Source organism: Seriola aureovittata, chromosome 7, assembly GCF_021018895.1.
Source record: "Seriola aureovittata isolate HTS-2021-v1 ecotype China chromosome 7, ASM2101889v1, whole genome shotgun sequence".
NCBI classification, from domain to species: domain Eukaryota; kingdom Metazoa; phylum Chordata; class Actinopteri; order Carangiformes; family Carangidae; genus Seriola; species Seriola aureovittata.
The window spans coordinates 3,807,094-3,829,416 of NC_079370.1; the positions used below are offsets into that span (position 1 = coordinate 3,807,094).

The window sequence follows — 22,323 nt, forward strand, 5'->3', positions numbered from 1 at the left end:
AGGCGATGTCTGGAAATGTGGCGTAGCCTATTTTTTTTATCATCATCATTAAGTTGAACGTATTGTTCACAGGTCATCATCGTGTGATGTTATTTTTTTTTTTTCCAAGGGAAACTGCAGGCTTCAAATGCTGTAATTTAAGTTTAACTCATTATTTATTTTTGACAAAACATTTATTTTAACTTTGAATTCATGACTCAGGATGTTGATTGAGAGTTACGTGTTAAGCAACACAGTGCAGAAGTCCATAAAGTGCCTGTTGTTCAATAAATGCATTGAAATTGTGCTTGCTTTCCAGTGTTGGAATTATTATTGGACGTTATTGGATTATTGGACACTGACCTCTTGTATTTCTTTTTTTACAGTAAAAATATAAGATAAAATAAATCTGGCGTCAGCTGTCATTTCAGTGCGAGTTGCTGCAACCCGACATCCAGGACCACCACCAGAGTCCACTCCACATCACATCTAGATCTCCAGCCTTCTCTTCTTCCCATCACCACCACCACCAGTGCCTAGACGCCAGGAGGGTTTCCTACACTTTGCACAGTTTCAGCCACTTTGAAATATGTCATGCAGAACTCGGGGTTTAATCGCCACAGACTCTCACATCTCTCACTCTTCCTCTCGTGTTTTGCACATGGCTGTAAAAGTTCATTCTCTCCTGATTGAACTGCAATATGTCAGAATCGATTTACCTCTCATGTCAAAGTCCTATTTCCTCCTGAAACAGTGATTGGAGGTTAGGGTAAGGTTGGGTTGAGGTTCACCATCGCAGAAAACAACTGGTTAATGTTCAGGAAACATGGGCGCTCGGGTTAAAGGTCAGGGGAAACACAAAGTGATGAGGAAACCAATTTCAACAAGGCCCATTTTCACGTGTGTCTCTGCTCACTCAGACTTCTGTGGTTTATACACACTTGGCAAAGCTCTTCATTTTTATTTCACATATTGCAACACACACATGGTTTAAACAGTAGCTGACCTACGGTTCCAAGAGACTCCATGAGAATAGCAGCCAACTCTTCAGTGTTCAGCACATCCTCAAACCCTCTTTAGAAACGTGTTAGCTGTTAGGATTCGTAAAGTTGGCATCAACAAGGTATTATTATCAGTTCATTTTCCTGTCTACTGTTTATCACCCACAGCTAGGTTTCTCCATTTATGATTCATTGTATCCGAACCTGTCAGACAGGTTGCTGTTGAATTTTTAAATGCCAGTTAGTTAGTGACACAAATTAAATTCCATTCACTCTCGGAGGCAGAAATCTATACCTCAAAACCTGGATAAATGAAACCAAATCTATTTGCATTTCTGGATAAAAATGGCCCCAATACTGTCAGAGAAAGAAAAAAGAAATCTCTGAATGTTTCCACAGTTCTCCTCTTATGATTTCCCCGGAAACTGTTTTTCAGTTAAGGTTTAAACCACATGTGGAGCTTCTGAAAAAAATAAATCCTCCACTGACACTTTCCACATTCCTGAGCAAGAGAGAGTGAGAGGCTGAAAGAGAGGGAGAAAATCACCGAGCTCACAGGGTTGCCACAGGCTCTCTTCTTCAGTGTTGAGTCATTTTTAACTGAGCGTCACACACGCAGCGGAGGTTAAACTGTGTTGTGAGGAGTCAAACTGGGGAAGAGAAACCGAGTCTGAACAAGGTGAGTTGAAAGATTTTTTTTCTCTCTCTCTCTCTCTCTCTTATGTCTGTTTCAAACTTGTTGTTTTGTCTATTAATATAAAACGAATCTTGTCTTGTTTTCGCAGTTAAATCTGTTGTAGTTATAACCTCTAGGACTAGCTGTGGTGGATTATCACAGATTGATTACACTTAAGTCCACGAGGATAAGTGATGTAGATTTTGGGTTGTTGCTGTGATACAGCATTGGCTCTGTGTGGGAAATGGTCTCAGACTTTTTGACCCCCGCTGACTGATTAAAGGCTGATTCATCATTAATCATTAAAGCCCAAAAATCTGGTTTATAGTAAGAACTGCTGAGCAATCCTCCTGAAACAGGTCCAAGATAACAGCACTAAGTAAACAAGTAGAGATGATGACGTTTTTCTTCATGCAAGTGCTTCTCTGCAGGCGATTGTGCAGATGTTATCTGCTGGTGTTGATGCGAAATAAACTCTAATGCTCTTCACTTTGGCTGGATAACTTTAGAGGAGACTGGCGTTGACCAGATGACTCTAAAGTTGTCAAAATCTTCAAAAAGGAAAACTTGATGATGATTTAAAAGTTACAAAATTACTCTGAGGCACTTCTGTTGCTTTGGTTCAGTTGGTCTTGACTTGGTTTATAAAAACAAAAGATCGCACATGTAGACAAAAATCATTTTACTTGGAGCTTGTGGTAAAGAAAAATAAAAGACGCGAAAAGTGCAAAATTGACTAAGAGCCACGAGTTTGTGACGAGCAGATTAGAGCTAATAGTTTCCATGGCTACAGAGCCGGGCTTTGAGCCGGGACTCTGAGCTTTGAGCAAAGATCTCAGCTCCTAGTTTCTGCATCTTTTCTCACTTCGCGCATCTTCTTGTCATCTGGGTTTCTCTGATTTTCTTCTTCTTCTGGACTGTGAACTCTGAACTGATTTTCGGACTGTGTGAATTGTTCACGACTGTTTTATCCCCTGGGGGCTGGCGCATGTTTCAGGGGCGTCCTCAATCTCCTGTGTTTCCACTTGGAGAAGAGAGTAATTTTCCACTGAACTTTGGAATAATTTAAATCTAGAGTTTACTTATAAATTCGTACATCCGTCTTCCACCATGACCACAAAACATTAAGTGAAATAACATAGAAAACTACTTGCACTAATAATGGCAGAGAGGAGTAATAGGAGTGTTGATTTCATTTTACATCCTTCAAACCTGGAATTAATCATGTTAAAGGTGGTTAACTGATCAAACAACAATATAAACATTTCCCAAAGCTAATAGTCTATAAATGTGGATTACACAGCAGTTCTTTGACTGTAATAATAATAACATGGACATGCTGGATGTCATGTAGTGTGTGTTACCTCGTGTGAAGGATGCTGACAGTACAGTCACATGAAGGACATTGTCTTAAAATCTACATGTTACATTTCAAACATTCTATGGGACAGAAGTTTGGGATTAAACTATTGCATTGAAACATCTCATGAGTTAGAGAACAGCTAGATATTTAATTTTACATTCTTCCTTTGATCTGTGTCTGTGAGGAGAGTTCTGCTGGTCACTACCCAGGATTGGAATGTGGGTTGTAGTTTATGACTCTTATCTAGAAAGGGAAAGGAAGTGTGTGCGTGTGTGTGTGTTCATGCATGGCACAGACAGGCCAGGATTCACACCTTAGTGTTAATCAGTCCTTTTTGTTGTTACTTGTCCTATATAAGAAACAATCAAATATCATTAGACAAAGTCTTATTGTTACAAACTGGAGATTTTGCCTATATTCTCCAGTTGTCTGGTGTCCATTGGTTGATCCTCTGGAGCTGACCCTTTGACCTTTGGTCTGGTTCTGTGTCGTTCGGACATGCTAAAAGCATGGTCTGTTGGTGGAAGAGGGGTCCTTTGTCTCTGTTTCCTATCAATCTGATAGTTTGATGGTGGGAAGAGTCACAAAGTGTCAATTGTGGGTCCGTAACTCTGCATGTCCTTATAATGAACTTCCTTAAGGGCTTGTGACTGATGCCAGGCCACGTATGTACGCTACAAGCTCATCAGGCTGGTTTGATGATGATGATGATGATGATGATGATGATGATGATGGCTGAGAGTTGATGGGATAAAAACGAGTAAAGAAAAGAACAAACACAAGAAAAAAAAGTCAGGTTTCTAGGAAGTATAGGATCACTGTACATACAAGCAAATGTAAGGAACAGCATGTGTTTCATGTAAAGTCTTTGGGGGTCAATGAACTCAAATAACCTTGACCAGATATTTGTAAATTTGTCTCGCTGCACTCCGATGAAGCCTTCCTGTCAGTTTCTCCATTACATTTATCTGACGGACGATCAGGATCCAGTCATCAGTCAACAGAGCCTCTGTGTTTTTATCAATTTATGAGTCGCATATCAACCAGTAGAATCTGCCGAAGGTTTCCATCTTGCATTTATTACTTGAGAGATATTAGCCAGGTTCAGATAACATCATATCTAAAAGAGGATCTGAATAGCTGTTCTAAAGTCTTGTGTGCACTCTAACAATAACAACCAGGACCAGAATATATGGTAATGATTTCTTTTGTTCGCCTCACATTGTCTCCAACGATCAGAATTAGTCGTTTTGTGTCACTTCTGCAGAGGAGTATCGCACAAAACTCTTCCGACAAAACTTCTCTGGTAGTCTTCCGCTGTTGATGAACCCGACAGCGCTCCTCCACAGGGACGACTCTGAGGCCCACTGCTGATCCAGTTCAAAACCAAAATTGAACATCCCCCACCTGTGTATCTAAAGCCTCATATAGCTCCGTCAGAGGACCGTGCCTCTATGTCACAGAATGTCCTTGTTGTGCAGTAACTGGCCTATTTAAATCACAAAGCAATAACAACAGCGGGTGGCAGCCTACAGTTCCTCTTTACAATTAGCATGGCTCATAGTTTTTGGATGACATCAGAGCTCTGAAGCATTCTTCAGACACTGCCTCCACAGGCAATACTTATTAGTAGCACCGAATCAGTGCTGGTTGTGGTCTTTTAATGGGATTTGTTGATAATAACGCTAAAAAAAAAAGAAAAGAACAACAGGCTCATCCTCTCAGACACTCATCTCCTCAGGCAATCAGCTGACTTCATTGGCGGCACCTGTGGAGCTCCAGCGGTAAATCAGCTCATTTCTGTGCAGCTGATGATGTCTGTAGAGTTTTCTTCTTTCTCTGCAGCACTGTGAGGTGCAGATACTGTGTATGTGAGGCCACAGTTACAAGCTGCAGGAGTTTTAACCGAGGCTGCTGCGGATTTGTTTGCATACTGAAGTCACCGCATCCCTGCTGCCGTTTCGCCCGCTTAGATCTTTTTCAAACAATTTTATTTTGCACTGTGTTATTTATCTCGCTGCTTTACTGCTTCTATTTATGTTGGCATTTCAGTTATTTAAAAAGGGGCCTTGTTGAACCCTGTAAATGCAGCTTTTCAACCTTTTCTTTTTTATCTCGCAGCTCCTAGAGAAGTGAGCCGCTGACAGTAGGGCAGGACTTCAAAACCTTTCTCGCTTATTGCACATGGACTGGATTTATTTTTCTTTGGTGTGTCATTGGCACACATCTTGGTTGGGTAAACCCGTCCCCTATCAGTGTTGCCTTGCCCGCCACGTATCTAGGACTAGTCTTGTTAATAATCTAGTCATCTAAGTTAATGTTTATTGTATAATAATATTTTGTGGACCGTGGCTGCTTCAGGTCACAAATGCCAGGATGTTTTTCTATATTTAATTCTAATGGTGTTACCTATGACACACAGAACAACTTCAACCATCCTTTTATTTTAAAGGCTTACAGCCCCCCCCCACCTCATATTGTTTTATCCCTGAAACTGCTTACGTAAGTACATTTTTACAGATTCCTATGGATGAAACAAAAACATTCGGCTGAAAACAAAGTAGAAGAATCCTCATGTGTCTCAGATAATTAACCTCTCTCACATCAGTGGATATTTTGACTTGTCGCAGCAGGAAAAGCCCAGGTGGAGCTAATAACATTAACGATGGCTCTGGTCCATAATGAGCCATATCAGTGAGCAAGCATGTGCAATACAAGAGCTCTGGGACTGGAGCCGAAACTGATTTTTTGGAGGTATGTTATCAGTCACATGTCAAATTACCGTAATGAGAGAGATCTATTCCCTAATGCCATAATACCACATTAGACAAATTTTCACCTTGTCGAAACATTTTGTCTCACCAAATACAGATGTCTAATCACAAATTCTGACGGGAGTTATCATTAATTTCATGTCAGACTTTTGCATTTCCTGGTACGACAAATCAAACTAACCAGTGTTTGAAGGACTGTTGGTCTTACTTACATTGCTTTTGGGTTAGTGGGAGGATCTAAATGGGAAAAATGTTTTGATAGCACTGTCAGGAAGTTCACGTTTGTGGTTTCACTTGTAACTTCCTTTTTGAAAGACGATTTCCTGCCATGTCCTTTCCATTACCAACGATCAAAGTCATCAGTTGCTCTCTGCTCTTCATTTTTGCAACCACAATTTATGCTTTACATTAACACATTTAAAAAGTTCCTATATTGTATAAAGGTAGATGTCCATGTGTAGTTTGATTATAGATCAGGTCCAGGTTCTATATTAACACTGTGAAAGTATCAAAGCCTCAGTGCACAGAGAAATGCACACAGCCTGTATTCAGAAACTGAGCCTCAAAACGAGCCGTCAGGACTTCTGGAACTTTGTGATGTCACAACAAAGCAGTCACTACCCTCAGCCATGCTCCAGGCCCCGCCCACTTGGACCCACCATCCAACTTTGCAGGATTTGGTTTCTCTGATTGTTTACCTGAAATCTATCGATCACTCAGAAAACAGTCAGCCAATCAGAAGAGAGGCTCAGAGCATCTCTGTTTTCATTGGCTCACCGACCTGTTGTTACTAGAGCTCCAGGGAGAAGCATGTGAGAGGAGATGTAAAACTGCACTGAGATCGTTTTTTGGTTCTTAAAACCACAAATATATATTCTTATGGATCAACACTTGATCCAAACAAAACTACCTGCATGGTTAAATACCAGCAGAGGTGTGTAGGAGTGAGAGAATGTTTTTGGTTTTTGGCTAAGTTTCAGTTTATTTCATTTACACACACACATCACCACCAGTCTTTGCCCCTATAAGGCATGAGGGCTGACAAAAACAACATTTGATGTATGACATAAACAACACCAGCACATTAAACACATGCGGTATCTGTTGACAAATGTGTTGACCTGGGGGCAGAATGTTCACAGCTCGAGCACAAGGGCATCTGTGTTTGTGCGTCACACATAAATACGGAGTGTCACTGAAGTAATGAACACTCCTCAGTGAAAAAGAAAAATGTCTGCTACCAGATTCATGTGTTGTACAAGGCCAGTGGGCACAGTGTTGCCAACACATGTCAATGAAAGAGCTGTTTGCCCCCAACTATTGACTGCTGGGTAAATATCAGACACAGTAATAAAGCTTTGAGATCACTGGATGACGCCATTCCTGGCATAATAGAGAGATATCATAGTTTAATCAATGATAGAACCGGTTATTGTTTCTGTGATAACCTGGGTCCTGATTTGTGCAGGACTACCACCTCACACTATGGAGCCTTGAGTACAACATTTACATTGTTAGTTGTTATGGAGCACACGGTACCAGCATAGAGAACGACATCACCTCTATAGTTTAGGCAGATATCACAATAAGTTCTGGGCAGATTACATGGACAGACCTGTCAGTGTGTTTTCTTGTTGGAAAAAAAGTGTCTTAGAGAGACAAAATAAAGGTTTTAGGACATCTCAGATTTAGCTTGTCAAGTTCAGTTGTCTCAACTTTAATCAGAGGAGTTCGCTCTTAAAGGAGCTATTTGTAAGTTTTGCTATTGCTATATAGCTAGCGTTATCATTTACAGCTGTTTAGTTACCTGTCTTGCTAAGAGCTTCAGCCATCTTTACTTCTTCAGGGCAGCCTGAACGCTACTTTGACTCCGTATCAGAAAGTTAGGCTAGCTGGTTAGCATGCTAACTTCAGTAGAAGAAGAGAAGTGATAAAAAATAGAAGCAAAACAAGAGGGTTGCTTTCCACCGCTGGACACAACTCTTTGGTAAACAGGTAAACAGCTGTTAATGCTAACGTTAGCTACGTAGCAATAGCAAAACCTACAAATATTTCCATTTAAAGGGGAACTCCGCCAATTTACATGTTGAAGTCTGTTTCCATGTGTTTGAGAGCACTACTACACACATGGAGCACTCTTTTAATCACACTTAACTCAACAGTCATCAAATTTGTCCTTTTTCAGCTTCACCTGCACTTCATCACCATCACCTTTACTTTGTTATCTTCAGGAGCACTTAAAGCTTAATGTATTTGAAGCATTATTAGAGAGCTGGAATTGTACTTCTGCAGGCTTCACATAGGGAAACATACACAGCAGTTGCTTGGATATCTTTATGTGGTTGTTTCTTTTTTTACTTATATCTAGTACGCCCGTTGGAAACTGCCTCCTGATGGGAGTTGAATCAGCCATTTGAGTTGTTGAGATTTGGGTGGTGTGCATATCAATTCCTCTGCAACCTATGGTTAAGCCATAACACATTTCTCTGCATAGGTCTTTGGAGATGTTTCTAAGTATCTTCAGATTCCTGTGTGTTGTAGTTGCTACCAGCCCCACTCCTGTGGAGACTAGTATTATGACTTTCAAACAGGTTTTGCATTCTCATTGTGGAGTTAGCCCCAGGGGCATTCCAGACGTCCCTCTCCCCGACATCGCTTTCCAGCTCCTCCTGGGGAGTTTGTTTTTGTTGTCTCAGCTTCTCTTGTTTGACAGTGCTGCTGTATACTGCAACTAAACTTGATTTTTCCTATGTCCCAATCATGCAAGAGGTAGAAGTCCAATTTCTAACAGCATTCATGCGTTACGTTTACTTCATTCCCAACACAAACTGTTTACAAAGACCAAATACTCAACTCTGTTTTGCTTGGTTATGATTTTGGTTGAGAGATTTAAGACGTGTTCTTTCACGACAACCTTTTGATTAGTGTGGAGAAAAGATTATCTCTGGAGGTGACTTCAGAGCTTCCTGCCACCGGAGCAAGAAAATTTCACTTTTTGTGGTTTGCTGACACACTGAAACACACTGTATGTTGGTTACTCTTTGTAACCCCATGACTGACCGGATTTAGTGTCAATTTGCATCCTTTTTTGTTGCAGCACCTGCTCAGCTGGTTCCGAAGATGAACAGTGTTCTATATCTATAGATTTTGAACATGACAGCTTTTGGTAAAGCTATCTGTTGGCTAAAAATACATTTTTCATCCTCACATGCTCTTGGGGGGGTTTCCCAGTTGTCCTTCCAGCTCATACTCTATGAACCAGGCACTGAACCAACCTGCACGTGAAAAATATTGACAGGGAAATTGGCACTATGTTTTGTATGTATAAACAATGACCCGCATGTGCAGGTGTTTCAGATTGTATGGCCTGTTAAAACCTGTAAAAACCCAAGTGCGTTTTGACAATAAAGCTATTGTAACACTGCACGTCTGAAATCAGAAAATAATACTCCGCATTGTCAGCATATCTGTGTTACATTCCTTTCACAGATAAGGCTGCTCAGCACGGGGCAGGGACGTTTTCCTGTGTGTAAACAGCACATAAATGACTCAACCCCTGAATTCTCTACAATTGGTAATGACACAGAAACTCCTGCAGGGCAAGTTAATAACAACCCAGACGGAAGTTGTGAACTCAAAACTCTAGACATTTGGTTGACCTTATTTGGCTCATGAAAGTGAGGACTATGCCTGCGACACCTTTTATTTATTTACTGCTTTGTTGTGCTTGTGACAAAGCTCACTGGTGGGATCCTGACTAAAGCCAGAACGTCAGTCAGTCAGAAATGTAGAGACTTTAAAGCTCAAGTCAAATTTAAAGCTGCCCTTATATATATATATATATATATATATATGCGCTGCCAAAACTTTCTTTTGCTCCATTTTCAAAAAATGAGAGCAGTACAGATGAAGGATGTGCGTTGTTGATGTGTCTATAATTAAAATTTGTTTTACATCATAGTGGTGCCATTCACCAACCAGTCACCAGGCTTCCATCGCACTGTCTGACAGGCCTCAAAACACAGAAGTCCTCAAACGACAAAATACATGCTGTAGTTTGTAATTACCTTCAATCATAACCATTACAAAAATAAAACCATAAAGGTTTGGTCAGGTTAAAATAACAATATGGTTAAGGTTAGGTAAACAAACCCTTGTTTGATCTAAGCAAACGATGGTCTCTACCTTCTCCCTCTGTGGACATGGTGGCTCTATAACAACATCACACCATTTATTCCTTCACTGTGGAAGGACAGGTACGACTGATGCTGTTGATTATCTCAGGAAAAAAACTGATAGAGTCTCACACAGATTGCATCTATTTCAGTAGACTCATATCACAGTCTGACATGCAGTGAACCTGCAGGATTGCTGTTATAGCACAGTGTATGTATGCCTGTATTTGAGAATTTACTGACGTAACACTTGACTTGCGATTTCACAGCAAAGACGCTCAAGTTCTGACCTCCGTAAAATCCCGGAGCAATAAAAAAAATAAATAAGATAGCAGCAGTCAGGATTTGCACAGCCACACAGCATGAATTTTAATTATATTTAATTAGGCCTGTGCATTGAAACCAGTCTCAGGACTCTGTTGACAAATGTTTTGAACGAAATGTTCGGGCACAGTGTCACTATGTCAAGTATGGGCAAGGCCAGCATTCAGAGACAGTCTGAAAGACTTTGATTTCCTCTTGTGGGCTTGAGACTTTTTTCAAGAATTGAAACTAGGCTTGGATTTAAAACTTCCTTTAACCCCCAATTCTCTTCAGTGTCTAAAGTTTTCAAGCTGGATTCCTCAAACGTGACGGCAATTTTAAAATAAGGTCTGAGACAAAATTTGATTGATTCCCAGAGATTTGTTATCGTCAGGTTATAAAACATCATCATTGTACAGCAGCAGCATATGAGGAGTTTCACTGAGTCAATATTATTGATGTTCATCTAATCTAGTGTCAATTTCCAGGAACAACTGCCCACTGTTGACCAGATTAGATGATAGGCAGTGAGTGTTTCTGGTTTGCTCAGTGAAGCAGCATCAAGGCACAAACAATGTGACATGTTATATGACTAGGAAGGAAGATGTGTGTGTGTGTGTGTGTGTGTGTGTGTGTGTGTGTGTGTGAGTGTGTGTGGGGGGGGGGTCACACAGTAAATGCTCGATGAAATTAATTCATCAAAAGAATATAGTATTTCATTTACTACCTAGTAGTTATCTAGAAGGAAAAAAATGGTAAACAATGATTCATTCAGATGACTGTTGACCTGAGAGGCAGGAGGAGTGATTTTATCAAATGAACATCTGTTCCTGGAGAAGGAGGAGGAGGAGGAGGAGGAGATTTGGCATTTAACATCACAATCAATCTCAACGTGACTGGCAGAGCTAAAAAACAATATTCAATCCCCCAATCAATGTCAGTGTTTTTGCAGATGCTGTAAAGTCATTTTAATTATGTTGCCATTCTGAATCAAACTTGTGTTATTGTCCACTTTGCAGGGATGACACACTTTCTGGTGGCTGTCCAAGCGGTCACAGATTAACAGGCCGTACACTAATCCCGTATAATGACCTATAATAACCTAAAGTAAATAGGGAAACAATGCATTTCTAGTGCTCACATCCGCACATAGGGTAATGTTTATTCAAGTCACGTCACTTCTGGACTAGATAAAACTAACACTGTTTGTTTAATGGGGGTTATAAAGCTTGACTGCTCCTCCGTGTGAGTGTCTTGTGAGTGTGTGGCCTTGGACCAACAATATAAATAAAGGCAGAGGAGAGGGGATTTGAAAGAGTCTACGATAGCAGCCTTAAGCAGGAAACTAGTCTTAAGTGGGTAAGTGTAGTGAAGTGTGCAGTGTATGATGCTGTTGGACAGTGGGGGGACTAATGAAAATGACGGTTTTATATGGATGAGTCTGATGTCTTTTTCACTGCATATTTGCTGCCTGAGTTCAAATAATGACTGCAGAGTGATGTGTGCAGCCTGATGTCTCCTGTGTCTCTTGCAAGGTCAGTATATTCTACAAGGACACATTTATGAGGTAATGGGAAATTATGGAAAATTGATCAAGAGGTCAAGTTTAAGATTTCCTTCTTTCCTCATATAGATTTGTCTGTTCTCTCTTTGTGACATTTTTAACTTTTTGGCCTCTTTTGTCTTTATCTGACTGAATTTCTTTCTTTTTATAATAAAGAAAAATCATGCATCTTACAAGAATTAGATGCCACTTCATTTCAGGTCTTTCTGTTGCGTGTCATATTTTTGCTCCACACAGATGAAGCAATTTAAAGAGCTGCACATCCTCCCACTCGTTCTGCAGACCGTAACTTTCATTTGATGCAATGACAGCACAGATCAAGATATTGCACCATCTCTTAACAGCAATATGCTGAGGGGTGCTCACAGAGATGAAAGAAAGTGACTTGTGTGTTTGTGTGCTTGTATCTGTGTGTATCATAGAGCGATCTTTTTTTATTTTTTGTTTACTTATATATGTAAATCTGTAATTGCTACAGTAACACTGTAAATATACTACATCACATGTAAAATTACTGCATTTAAATTTTTGACTTAAAGTAAACAAGCATCCAAAGTAAAAGCATTCATCTAACTTTACTGTCAGAAAACACTCGTATATCTTTATTTTTGGGGAAAGCAGTAATAACGCTGCTGTTATTTTTTGTTTATGTTTTTTAATCAAGCCTCAGTCTACTTTTTGGGGTAAGAATTTCAGTATAGTATAGTATTGAGTTTAGGTACAGGCTACTATTGTACTAAGTACAGTATTTCTTTATGAAATATACTGGAGGAAAAGTAGAGTTTCTTAAAATGAAAAATATAGTACGTGGAAGAACGTGAAAAATGTGAAATAATCACTGTGCCAAACAACAATTTAGGTCAATGTCCTGCCACTTTTTCACTTGAATACAAAGGAAATGCTTAAAGTTTATCTTTCCTGTTCTCTTTCCTTTACAGGTCTGTCCCAATGATTTGGACATTGATTAATTTCAGTGCTCTCCTTCTTGGAGTGCTCACATCCCCAACTCCATCTTCAGACACCACTAACCCTAACCCTGACACTGAGGAAGGACCGTGTCGCATCTACAACTCTGGTCGCTCTGCAGACTGTCTGGGAAGACAGCTCAACAGTGTCCCCTGGAGGCAGTTTCCATCCACAATTCAAGATGTAGATCTCTCCTTCAATAAACTTCAAGCTGTCCATGCTGATGACTTCATCCACCTCCCTCAGCTTCGCAAACTTCAGCTGACGTATAACAACATTTCGCACATTGACAATGACGCATTTAAAAACAACCCACTGCTGGAGCATCTTGACATCTTCAATAACTCCCTGCAGGAGATTCCTGCCAGGGCTCTGACACCTCTCCTGAATCTAAAACAGCTCTTCATGTCCAATAACCTTTACAAACATGCTACTTTGGCTGATAGCTTCTCCAAATTTGTCAAACTGCAGGTTCTGTCTATGGGTGGCCCTCTGGTGATGGGTCTAAATAAAACAGATTTTCAGCCCCTGAAGAACATAAGGTTATACGGTTTTGCAATTAAATGTTCCTCCAATCTGAACTACTATGAGCCTGGGAGTTTAGAAGTCATCCAGACCAAGCAGATGGGCTTTGACATGGCCATAGATCAACGGCCTAATGCTCTCCTTCACATGATACGTGACCTCGCCAACAAGACATTCAACGTCATCCAGTTCCGCAATCTCTTTGAGTTCATGTACTACAATGGGGAGGAGGACATTTTCCAAGGTTTAAAAGACGTTACAGCCTATCAGCTCATCTTTCACAGAGGGAAATTCAATGAGAATCTCATGAGGATGGCTTTGATGAACTTACAAGTCGCCCCCATCAAAAGGTTGAGACTTCAGTATATTGACTTTGCCCGTTCCCCCACATTTATTGACAGCGGAGCGGGTTCCAGCATCACAGACCTGGAACTAGATCGGTTGGATCTTTGGTGAGTATCATGTGTCAGTGTGACATATAATTAATTTGCTGTAAAATCTTTTCCTGTCATTTGTCATAATCTCATGGTAAAATGTTTCTAGACTTGATGATAGGTTGACACTACCCCATGATATCTCACAATGTAGTTTACGTTCAGCTTTGCTATCAATTCTAGAGTTGTTAGTAGAGTATAAGCTTCTATGTTATGAATTTAAGTACATACTAAGTGTTCAGTCTCTCCAGGAATTCACAATCCTCACAATCAAAAGCAGATTGGACTTACAAAATAAATAGCCCAATCACCCTAAATAAAAGAAAGCAATAAGAAAAAGAATTGCTCTTATCATTTCCACTCTACTGTTTTGTAAGTATAATGAAAACCATGGTTAAAATGATGAAAATATAATAAAGTGATAAAATAAATAAAAACCTTTCAGATAATGTTACATAAAATCTAATGTATTATGACAAAATGACGTTAATTTGGTTTTGATGGTCATCATGTGTTTGGCTGAGCCTACTGAACTCAAATGTATGGCCCAAATGGTCCAAAGAGTAGCACAAAACAATTTCTTAACCCACTCAATTAAATGAAAAGTTGCTCAGTTGAGTAGAAAACCTAAAAGTCTTTATATCTTGTAGGTACATCAGCAATCCTGACATACTGCGATTTGACTGGCGTTTCAGCTGGTTCAACAAGATCAAGGAACTGTCTATTCAGTATGTGTATTTCAACTCTGCCCCTTGCGATTCCTGGATGGAGATGGAAGGTGTGGAGATTTTGGACGTCTCCAATAATCGACTACGCAATGAGTACATCTTCAACCAGCTGTGTGATTACAGAGGCACCATGCCAAATCTTCACACCTTCAACATAAGCAACAATGACCTGGAGAGCTTAAAAGACTTGTCGTTACTAACAGGGGAGTTTGAGCGGCTGCAGGTGTTGGATGTCAGTAACAACAAGCTTGGATCTGCTGAAAACAGTCGGGACTGTGTTTGGCAGCAAAATATCACTAAACTTATTGCTCACCACAATCACTTTGTAAGTGTAGCCCTCCGCTGTCTGCCCACCACATTGCACTACCTGGACCTGTCCTACTGTGACCTGGACCAGCTGGACATGACCTACTTTGAGCAAGCAACTAACCTGAAAGAGCTCCTCCTGAGCGGGAATAAAATCAAGTTCATCCCATCTAAGTGGGAAAGTCTGTCACTGCAGTCACTGGCTTTGGATGGGAATTCGTTTGGCCTCATTAGCAAGGCATCCTTCCAGGACATGCCTCAGCTATCTAACCTGAGGGCAGGGAATAATCCTTACCATTGCACTTGTGAGCTTCATGCTTTTGTCCAGGACACGATTTCACAGAAAAAGGTCAACCTCACAGACTGGCCTTGGAACTACAAGTGCTACCACCCAGAGCCCTTCCTCAACACAGCCATTTCCAAATACGTCCCAGGTCAGGTGGCCTGTGACATCAGACTAGTTATCGTCATCTGTGTTGCGACCACTGCAGCTGTGATCTTGATACTGATGCTGATCTGCTATATTTTTGACATCCCATGGTACACGAAAGCCACATATCAGATCATCAGGGCCAAGTACAGAGCCCACAAGGAAAAAGCAGCAGGGGAATTAGGGACTTTTACCTATCATGCCTTCATATCCTACAGCCACCCTGATGCAGACTGGGTGAGGGACCAGCTTTTACCCTGTTTGGAGAAGAATAGAAATCCTTATCGTCTGTGTATTCATGAGAGAGATTTCATGCCAGGAAGGTGGATCATCGATAACATCATTGAGAATATTGAAAGCAGTCGAAAGGTACCAGAATGTGCTTTTGTAATAGTCTTCCACATGACAGAATAAAGTATTATTCATAGAGTATTATGAAGAATATTGCAATATACAGTCAAGTCTGAAATTATTCATACCCCTTTTATACAAATTTTGACTTAAAGTTACTTTTATTCAACCAGCAAGTTTTTTTTTGACCAGAAATGACACATCTCCCAAAAGATAATAAGACGATGTACAAGAAGGGAATCATTGTGTAAAAAGATATTTCTCAGCTTTTATTTACATTTGAACAAAAAGTGGCATGTCCAAAATTATTCATACCCTTCTCAATAATCAATAGAAAAGCCTTTATTGGCTATTACAGCAATCAAATGCTTGCTATAATTGCTGACCAGCTTTTTGCATGTCTCCACTGGTATCTTTGCCCATTCATCTTCAGCAATGAGCTCCAACTCTTTCAGGTTGGAGGGTCTCCTTGCCATCACCCTAATCTTTATCTCCCTCCACAGATTCTAAATTGGATTCAAGTCAGGACTCTGGCTGGGCCACTGCAAAACAATGTTTTTGTCAGCTAACCATTTCTTCACCACTTTTGCTGTGTGTTTTGGGTCGTCGTCATGCTGAAATGTCCACTGGTGCCCAAGGCCAAGTTTCTCTGCAGACTGCCTGATGTTGTTGTTGAGAATCTTGATGTATTGCTCTTTTTTCATGCTGCCGTTTACTGTGATAAGGTTCCCTGGTGCATTGGCTGAAAAACACCCCCAAAGCATTAGGTTCCCACCACCATGTTTGACAGTGGGGATGGTGTTCTTAGGGTTGAAGGCTTCTCCTTTTCTAAGCCAAATGAAGGATACATCATTGTGGCCAAACAATTCAATTTTTGTTTCATCTGGCCATAAAACAGAAGACCAGAAGTCTTCTTCTTTGTCCAGATGATCATTTGCAAAGGCCAAGCAGGCTTTTTTGTGCCTTATCTGGAGAAGTGGCGTCCTCCTTGGTCTGCGTCCGTGGAACCCAGCAGTGTGCAGCGTCCGTTGGACTGTCTGCCTTGAGACGAGGTTCTTCTGAGATTCTTCTTCACCTCTCTCACTATCCTCCTGGCCAGCACAGGTGTCACTTTTGGCTTCCAACCACGTCCTCAGATTTTCCACACGCGGAACGTCTTGTATTTTTTAATAATACTTTGCACTGTAGCCACTGGAACTTGAAAACATTTAGATATGGCCTTATAGCCCTTTCCTGACATGTGAGCAGCCACAACGTGCAGCCGCATGTCCTCAGTGAGCTCCTTTGTCTTAACCATGACTGTCCACAAACCAACTGCAGAGAGCTGTTTGTTGCTGTGTGTTTTTCACCTGTGAAGTTGATTAAAACAGCTGTTCCCAATGAATCAGGGTAATTAAAATGCTTTAGAACAGCTTGGACTATTTAGAATGGTATAGAACTTTGGATTTTCCCATAGGCTGTGACAGTTTGCAAAGGGTATGAATAATTTTGGACATGCCACTTTTTTGTTCAAATGTAAATAAAAGCTGAGAAATATTTTTTTCCGCAATGATTCCTCTTGTACATCATCTTATTATCTTCTGGGAGAAGCCTGTGTCATTTCCGGTCAAAAAAAAACCTTGCTGGTTGAATAAAAGTAACTTTAAGTCAAAATTTGCCAGGGGTATGAATAATTTCAGGCTTGACTGTAAATTGCAAGTTATCTCAGTGAACTGAAATTCAAATTCGAATACTCATTGTGAAACCTGTCAGTTAGTTTGGGCAGAAAGCTTTTGAGGAACTATGTTTTCGATAAATTGATGTTTCTGCTGAGCCGGGTTGGCGATGGCAACATCATATGCTCTAAGTCACGAATGTTTAAGGATTGGGCCATGATTGGGTTTAGCTTGTGGTTTAGTTTCAGTAAGCCCACATTGACTTCCCCTGTGGCACTTCCCCTAAGGGAAGTTTCCACTGCTATCTTAGGTTATTGATCAAGTCATGTGAAAAAGCTTCCTGGAAACTTGATGACTCTGTGATATTGATTCTCAAAGGGCTCAAGAAGCAACAATGATATACACTCAAGGGGCAGATGTTATGATTGTGATAAACCAAGAACTGGCTGTAGGGCGCCATTGGGCTGTGAATTTGATGCTGACCTTCACCTGTAGTTTTGAGGTTTGACTATCAGCGGCTTTAGATTGTTTTGAGAATTTGTAGTGTTTATAGAAAAGGTTTTAGTGCAGAAGATTTCCATCTGCACCAGTACCATACCATTTCCCTAACATCCAAGGCTTGCTTTTGGATAGAGCATGACGCTTACTAGCACAATTCATAGCCACATTATATCCTCTCTAAAGGAAATGCAGTGCAATTTTAATCCATGTTTTCATTTCCTTTCTTTCTTATCTGATTTTCTTTTTCCATCCTCAGGTGATATTTGTCCTCTCCCGGCACTTTGTTAACAGTGAGTGGTGCAACTACGAGCTGTACTTCGCTCAGCAGAGAGCAATGGGAAAGACCTTCAGTGATGTCATCCTAGTGGTGAAGGAGCCCATTGATCCCAGCTCCCTGCCCAGCAAGTACTGCAAGCTGAAGAAGATGCTGAGTACTAAGACGTATCTGGAGTGGCCCCAGCAGGTCAACCAGCAGGCGTTCTTCTGGGAACAGCTCAGGAGTGTTCTGGGCAAACCGACCATGACCCGAAAAAGGGATCACAGTGTCAAGAGCAGGACTTCATCTGTGGGCAGCATTTCTGTGATTGGGCTCCCCGATGAGGATATGGGGCCAGACGAAGCAAAAAATGACGCAAACCAAGAAGCAGAGATCAAGCTGATAAATAGGAATAATGATGAGTTGTCAAATCAGAGACAAATACCTGTGATGGCATTTTAACCAAAAGGGTTAAAAAATAAAGATTGTACGATAGCTTACATTTCTCTAGTATTGTCTCAGTAAAGACCTGAACTCAAGCAACCTTTTGTGCTTGGGTTATGCCAAGTTGGGAGCAAAAGCCAACATCTCATTAAGATGACAGACAATAACATGATCCCTACCTGCCCTTGGCGTTCTGTCATGTTATCCCTGAGGGCTGAGCTGATGCCTACTGCTCCGCTTTCCCTCTGAGCGTCTCGGGGCAGGTGCCCCGCTGACAGGCGCTGAAAGGCCACAAACTCAACAGCTCAAATGAGATCTCCCATGTCGCACTCTGGATAACAAGCTAGGTGCCAGGACGATGTGGTGACAGGTGCCACAATGTGAGGGGACTGTGCTCTGTTACACTCTTGGCCCGCAGAGCTATGAGATCATGGATGTTCCACTCTGATGTCTCAGAGCCGAGTCAAAGGCCATGCAGGCAACATAATACCAATACTCCATAGGAATATACAGAGAGAGATTGGCCCCAACTGCTAACCTGCCTGGGAACATTATAGTCAAAATCTCAAGTGAATCTTAGTAGATCATTTGATTCACCGATCCATGGTGGCTCTTGAGTACAGGCAGTGTTTAGTGATAGAAAAGTAAAGCACACAAGTTTTAGTGCAAAGAAAGAAATTGGGGATTTGCAACACCCGGGGACTTTGTATCAGCTCTTTGAGTGTGTGCTAATTAACTCTTAATCTTGAAGCGGCTCTCTGTAGGCCTTCTAGTGTTTCAAGTGGTCTGCTCCTGTATTAAACTATTACATGCATGGTGAGGCAATCACTGATTTGATTGCTGCCAAATGTCTGTCTTAACTTGGACTGGTTGTGCTGTTTGTCTTAATCACTGCTTTCAACAGATATTTTTTAATCAACTGCTCATGACATGTAGAAATAAGAGGACGAATCCCATCACATGGGCATCTTAGAAATGTTATTTGAAACTTAATAAATGTTTGGCCACTAGGGGGCAGTAGAACAGCCACATAGCCCTGACATATCACAAAATGAAGCTATCACTAATATGTTTGCACGTCCACCTGATGAACGTTAAGTCCAATAATCACTCTCCTTTTAGCCCTGGTCTACTGAGAAAAATATCTTGCTCTGTAGATGAACAAAAACATTTGCTTTCAACACTTTCACCAGGCGTGTCTGCAGACATTCAACCAAAGTGATGATGCAGAATTAGAGCTAAATATGTGCTCACTCACTAGCAGAAAAATAATCTTTTAAAGAGTTTAGGAATACCAGTGATTAATCATCATTTAATAATCTATACACACACTTGTTATATAAAGTTAGGCTACTTTAAATCTCTAAATGTAATGCCTCAAATATCCCCTTTAATGTCAGATAAGGAGCAGGTTGTGTAAACAAGCAATAAATTATAATGTTTGAACCTTTAGGTTACTCTGTTTTTTTTAATTAATTCTTTTTATTTCAAAGTTATTTTCAAAAGGTGAAGAGTATGAACTTTAAGGTCTCTCCACCATCTCCACCAATCCAAAGGTAAGCCCCCTCCACTTGATGGCTAGAGGTTAGAACTAAAATGGACACTAGGAGCCCAAAGCATTGAGGTTAACAGGCCTGGGTAGTTCATTTACATTATGGTAACTAACTATCAGACTGTCCCCAAGGCCCGACACTGGCCCGGTAAAAAGGATCTCTTCTAGGACAGTGACAGACTCCCTCGGAAGGGGGCAATTCTCTGGGTGACACCTCCGTGTTTTTATCAACTTCTTTCTCTCTGCATTCAGTACTGCGTCAGTGTTGTCTAACAGTATTAAAATACAAATCATCTTGACTCAACTGTCTGCAAAGTTTGCATGTGTGGACATCTGCAGAGTTTGCAAATGTCCTGCAGATGACACCGTTGAACTTAACATTCTCTGCTGGATGTTGTCATTACTGCTCTACAGAGAGAAAGGGGGAGAGGGAGGGAGGGATAGAGGGAAGGTTGGGGGAGAGTGAATGATGGTTAAACAGGCTGCACAAATCCTCACCACTGCATATATGAAATGCACTATACAATATCTTATTCGGTAGTTTATTGTTAAAAGACACATGTCTATTTTTGATGCAGACTGTGTGTATACATTCTGTACTTCCTGCTCTAGTTTTATGATATTTAAAAGTCTATCCGTTTTAGTCCCGACTGTTAACATGCGATTACGTCGGATGACTCGCACCCATCCACAAGATGAAGAGCTCTTTCTCTGGCTTTCATGTGCAGCTGTCGCACTTTCAAACAAAAATCTGAAATGTTGAAAGATCAGACATTTTTTTAAAACTCAATTTGCACTGACACCAGAGAAATTACTTCACTGTATCACTAAGATTTTCAGACACTGTATATATAACATTGTACATTGCCTTAATGCAATTTGAGCCACAGCAAATGATCTCATAACTACCTTTTTTATATTTGCAGCAGTGTTTGCTATTAAAATGTACTTTGGTTTTGTGCCTCAAGTTTAATTATTAACTAGAAGCATGCAAATATCCATATAGCCTTCATATTGCGCCACCTGGAGATACTGATGTAAATCAACCCCAATCATTTGCATTCAGCGAACGGAGGATTTCTTTTGACTGGCGTGCGCTTCATTTGTATTGCCTCTCAAGTTGCACTGTCCTTCAAGCATAATAACTCGGTTAATTGCAAATGTTGTGATGTGAAAATACCTAACTAGCATAAGAGAGAGAGGCCTACAGGCAGCACAAAAGGAAGAAAACTGTGGCAGGAAAGAGGAAAGAATTGTTTCAGCTTATTTGTTGTTTGATTTGTCAGTATAGTTAAAAGCTCTGGAGGCAAACGTCACAGTAATGAAGAAATTTGAGAGAACTTCATTTGGAGTTTAGCACACAGGGTTCTTGCAAAGGTACTGAGTATAAAACTGCCCAAACTGACCAAATCGCAAGAAAGAAGTTGCAGAGTTTGTTTTCTAAATTGTTTGGAAAGTGTCTGTATAGCATTTTTGCCTATACAAATATAATAAAATGTTGAGCTTGACAGTTCATTTAACTGACAAAGCAATTTCACTGCATGGTCAAGAATTAACTTTAAGTCTCAGTAAAGCTCCATATTTTACACTTCTCCTGTGTTTTATCTCATGTGTTCATCAGGAATACATTTGTGGTTTTAAGAACCAAAAACCATATCAATGTAGTTTTAAATCTCCTCTCACAGGCTTCTCTCTGGAGCTCTAGTAACAACAGGTCAGTCAGCCGATCAGAAGAAGGAAGGCCTCTCTTCTGATTGGCTGACTGTTTTCTGAGTGATCCAATACAAATATATCAGATATCAGGTAAAAACACTGAGAGAAACCAAATCCTGTAAAAGGTTTGGATCGTGGGTCCAAGTGGGCATGGTATGGGCAGTGACTGCTTCGTTGTGACATCACAAAGTTCCAGAAGTCCTGACGGCTCGTTTTAAGTCTCAGTTTCTGAATACAGGCCATGTGCATTTCTCTGTGGACTGAGTGCTTTGATACATCAGGTATCACAGTATTAATATAGAACCTAGACCTGCCTCATAATCAAACAACACATGGACATCTACCTTTATACAATATGGGTCCTTTAAAATAGCATAGACATAGAGAGTCCTTAAAGTGCTCAGAAAAAATGGCAATTTAACATCTACACTTTAATAGCAACTGGCTGATGTTTATCTGCTGAGGAAGCTCGTGTGATGCAACCAAGAGCCCCAGTACAACCATTAAATGGACCTTGTAAAATAAAAAAAGTAAAAAATAAAACTACCAAATACTTTGGTTAACTTGGATTAAAGGTAAATTGTTTGTTTATGCTGTTTCACCATATCTGCTGCTTTAAACAGGCAC

General features: G+C 40.6%; 1 protein-coding gene across 3 annotated transcripts; it reads left to right on the forward strand.

Annotated features, from left to right (window-relative positions):
- Nucleotides 1-1,580: 1,580 nt before the first annotated feature.
- tlr18 (toll-like receptor 18) lies at nucleotides 1,581-20,196 on the forward strand. Of its 3 annotated transcripts, none has more exons than XM_056380400.1 (4): nucleotides 1,581-1,659; nucleotides 12,774-13,778; nucleotides 14,411-15,593; nucleotides 17,988-20,196. In XM_056380400.1, exons 2-4 carry the CDS (start codon nucleotides 12,784-12,786, stop codon nucleotides 18,447-18,449), a joined length of 2,640 nt encoding a protein of 879 aa, XP_056236375.1. In that variant the 5' UTR covers nucleotides 1,581-1,659; nucleotides 12,774-12,783; the 3' UTR covers nucleotides 18,450-20,196. The 3 variants fall into 3 exon arrangements, with proteins under 3 accessions (XP_056236375.1, XP_056236374.1, XP_056236376.1); XM_056380399.1 differs by lacking the exon at nucleotides 1,581-1,659 and adding an exon at nucleotides 11,469-11,806; XM_056380401.1 differs by lacking the exon at nucleotides 1,581-1,659 and adding an exon at nucleotides 11,469-11,630.
- The last annotated feature ends 2,127 nt before the right edge of the window (nucleotides 20,197-22,323 follow it).

What these genes read in the sequence shown, in the direction of transcription:
- tlr18 (XM_056380399.1), top strand. Translation starts at nt 11,784, where the DNA reads ATGTCTCCTGTGTCTCTTGCAAG. An exon ending in TCTCCTGTGTCTCTTGCAAG is followed by an intron (nt 11,807 to 12,773) that starts GTCAGTATATTC and finishes TTTCCTTTACAG; the next exon opens with GTCTGTCCCAATGATTTGGA. An exon ending in ATATTGAAAGCAGTCGAAAG is followed by an intron (nt 15,594 to 17,987) that starts GTACCAGAATGT and finishes TTCCATCCTCAG; the next exon opens with GTGATATTTGTCCTCTCCCG.